Source organism: Mesitornis unicolor, unplaced genomic scaffold (genome assembly GCF_000695765.1).
Source record: "Mesitornis unicolor isolate BGI_N332 unplaced genomic scaffold, ASM69576v1 scaffold4350, whole genome shotgun sequence".
Classification (NCBI taxonomy): Eukaryota; Metazoa; Chordata; class Aves; order Mesitornithiformes; family Mesitornithidae; genus Mesitornis; species Mesitornis unicolor.
Window position 1 is genome coordinate 25,944 of NW_010157430.1, and position 3,142 is coordinate 29,085.

Sequence of the window (3,142 nt, forward strand, 5' to 3'; positions counted from 1 at the left end):
ACTATGACTTGAGGTCCCCAGCCCCGAAGGAAAGCCAGCGGCGAGGGGGAGCAGTTTTCAGAATCTCTTTATTTGGCAGCACAGAAGAGGTGTAACAGGGGAGCACAGACAGCCTTCTAGGGGGCAGCGTTAGTATTTGCTGGGAAGGCCCGCAGGTCTGTAGCGGTTGGGATCCCCTCCGTTTCTGCCCCACTCGTTGGCCTCTTGGTCAGCCCGGGTGTCTTCTGCACCTCTGCCACTCACGTCACTTTGCCACTTTTCCCGGGCATCACTAGCAGGAAGAAAAAAGGCCACCTGAACCAACAAGCATTTATCTCCCCTTTGTGTTGATATCCTCACTCATGTAAAACTAGCTTTTCCACAGGACTTCTCAAAGTGACATGCAAGCATATGCTCAGTCCTCGTCTGAGAACCACAGTGGAATCCATCACTGTCACATCAGGAAATGAACTGGCAAGGACAGAGTTCCTTATCACCAGAAATGGCAGAGGTTAAGGCATCGCCTCCTTGGGAAGACAAGAAGAAAGGCTCACGCTCATGTGGGAAGAGAGGCATCATTCCTATACAGACAGGCTATTCAGACATTAACTGCTGCCCCTCCCCTCCACTGTCCTTCTAGGTCACAAGCCGAGTGCAGGTCCAGAAGGAGTTCACTCTAACTGGAGTGCCGGGATCCCCAGTAACTCACTGTTAACAAGCCAAATCATACCTGATCACTTTGGCTGCCCAAGCACCGCCAGGTCCTCTTCGGGCAGCTTCATAATTCCCACGAGCATGGAAATATTTATCAGCACCTTTATAATTTGCCTCGCGCATGTCCCGGTATGCTCTGTACATATCTGCTGCCCCTGAACAAAGCAGAGAAACAGAGATGTTGTTGACGTTAAAGAGTCATCCCAGAAAAGAGTTAAGTACCATTTCAGCCATGAGCTGAAGGGCCCAAGAAGCAATAACACAGAGAGGCACTTCTCCACATCAGCCTTTGCAAGGGCATTGTGCCCACGGAAAGGGCCTGTGGGGGTTGATCCAGGCCCTCCTCTAGCAGCAGAAACCAGTGGAGTCCCTAATGTGGAGCTGAGGGCTTCCCAGCTCCAAGGACTGCGTCCACTGACTGCCAGCAACTTCTGTTCAGGGACAGGGTTCCTGAGAGCAAGGCCTGTAACAGCAACTTACCTTTCGCAGCATCCAAGAGAAATCGTCCAGATTGGACTAGCAGCATGTCAGCACTTGCACAGAGAACAAAGGAGAACAACACGAGGGAGATGCAGAGCCTCATGGTTCCTGGCCCAAGCCTGACCCAGAGCTGTGAGATAATCAAAGAGATGAGCAGTTCTGGAGCACCTTTGAGAGACTGCTGACGCAGCATCCCTCACACCCACAGCTGCACCCAGACAGCTGCCCCAGCACTGGTGGCTACACCAGGAACCTGCTTCTCCTCCCACAGGGACTGCTGCCCTCAGTGTGACTGCAAGCTCAGCTCAGAACTCTACAGCAGAGGCCGACAGACACAAGGAACTTGTATTTTAGCATTTCTTGCTGCTCCTATCATGAACGCAAAGGAGCCCCCCACACTAAAGCATTAAGTCCTGTTCCCAAATACCAGTTAAAACCACCGCATATAGTTCACAAATTCAGAACATCACTCACCACTGCAGAAAGGCAAAGCCAAAGGAGATGGAGATAGTCTTGTGTGCTCTCAGACTCAGAGAGGGTATTTATAAGCAATTCAAACCTCCTCAAACCTGGAACTGGAAAGGATACCCATGGCTGGGAATTCCCCACCACCACTCCACTTCCAACGCAGAGATCATTACAATAAGCCTGTCTTTGTCTTTACTGAAAGTTCGTGGCTCCTGTTACACAATTTGTGCTCCGGTGTACAGTGCAGACGGTCAGGCACCTTCTCCTCCAACCTCTGTCCAGGACAAGGTCAGGTCTGTGTCTGTGCACAAGGAAGGGTCAGCGGCCTTACCAGAACATCTGCAGGAACTGCTAAGTGAAATTCCCGTGTGTGCTGGGACAACAAGATGGATCCCAGAATTGATAGAATGAAAAATGGGAAGTGTTGCTGCTCTTAACTCCATTACAAAGCAAACCACATGCACCTATGTCGCTGCTGATAATGCTTTAAGGTAGCACACACACATGCCACCAAAAGGAAGGCCTGAATGGTTCATCCTGTCTTTACTTGCTCTCACAGATCCTTCTTGAGGGAGTTTCAAAGATCCTGCTGCAACAGCAGCTCCGTGGGGCTCAAGTGGGCTAATCTAAGGAAAGTTTCTGATGCAGTAGTAAACATTTTCTCTAAGAGGAAGTTCAGATCCATTCAGCCACAACTCTGCTAGATTTTAAAATCAGTCTATTAACTGTCGGGGCCTATTAGCATGGTTCATAGCTTGAGTACTCACTGTGCTCTCTCTCTGCTTAGGAGCCAGGTCAAAAGACTGCTTGGTGCTTGCTTCCCTTGGGCAACAACTGACACAGCTGTTCCCCTGCAGAATGCTCTGGGTCTGAGCACAGTTACACTACAGACTGCAAGTGTGGATCGTCTCCCCATTGTGTGATCTCACACATGGTTTAACAACTTTAAGAGAACATCTTTAAATTCTCTGTAGAAGAGGTATTCAAAAGGACTTCAAAAAAGAAATTGGCTAAAGGGAAGAACAGACATTTTTCCACAGACAGGCCTGGAGCAGCAGGATAGATCTTGTCTTGGACACTGTATCTCTGAATGGAGCAATTTGAGACAAAGAGAATCTAATCCCTAACCCAATGGGCAATGAAACCTTGCAAAAAGCAGGAGGCCAAACACATCATTTTGTCCCCTGCTGCCCATGAACCTGATGTTTAACAGCTCAGTTACTGCAGACACAAGTGCCATGTTTTGCTGCAACTCTGTTCACATCCTAGTAATGACTTTACATCCTTACAGTACACATCAGCTCAAGCACCTTCTCTACTGGGTGCAAGTAGTCCTGTCTGTCACCTTTTTGGTTTTGATTTTTAAAAACAAACAGACAAACAAAACCCTACAAAATTATTCCTGAAAATTGGTGTACAGGCGCACTAATGCATGTGCCATTTTGCCCAGGGATCTAGAATAGAGCATTGCCTTTAAAACTGACTTGAGGAGCTTTTCCCT

General features: G+C 48.5%; 2 protein-coding genes across 2 annotated transcripts in view; both read right to left on the reverse strand.

Annotated features, from left to right (window-relative positions):
- The window catches only part of SAAL1 (serum amyloid A-like 1), a 13,888-nt gene that overhangs the window by 9,049 nt on the left and 1,697 nt on the right, over window positions 1–3,142 (reverse strand). The gene's annotated exons all lie outside the window — the stretch shown is intronic.
- LOC104537158 (serum amyloid A protein-like) lies at window positions 119–1,276 on the reverse strand. The gene is made up of 3 exons (XM_010179965.1): window positions 1,174–1,276; window positions 710–848; window positions 119–271 (listed from the first exon to the last, which is right to left on the reverse strand). The coding sequence occupies exons 1-3, from the start codon at window positions 1,274–1,276 to the stop codon at window positions 130–132; spliced, it is 384 nt and encodes a 127-aa protein (XP_010178267.1). The 3' UTR covers window positions 119–129.

Excerpts from the sequence above, each read along its gene's own strand:
- LOC104537158 (XM_010179965.1), bottom strand. The coding sequence starts at position 1,276 with ATGAGGCTCTGCATCTCCCTCGTGTTGTTCTCCTTTGTTCTCTGTGCA. Across the intron at positions 849-1,173 it reads TCTCTTGGATGCTGCGAAAG|GGGCAGCAGATATGTACAGA; the intron begins GTAAGTTGCTGT and ends TGCTTTGTTCAG. Across the intron at positions 272-709 it reads TGGGCAGCCAAAGTGATCAG|TGATGCCCGGGAAAAGTGGC; the intron begins GTATGATTTGGC and ends TCTTCCTGCTAG.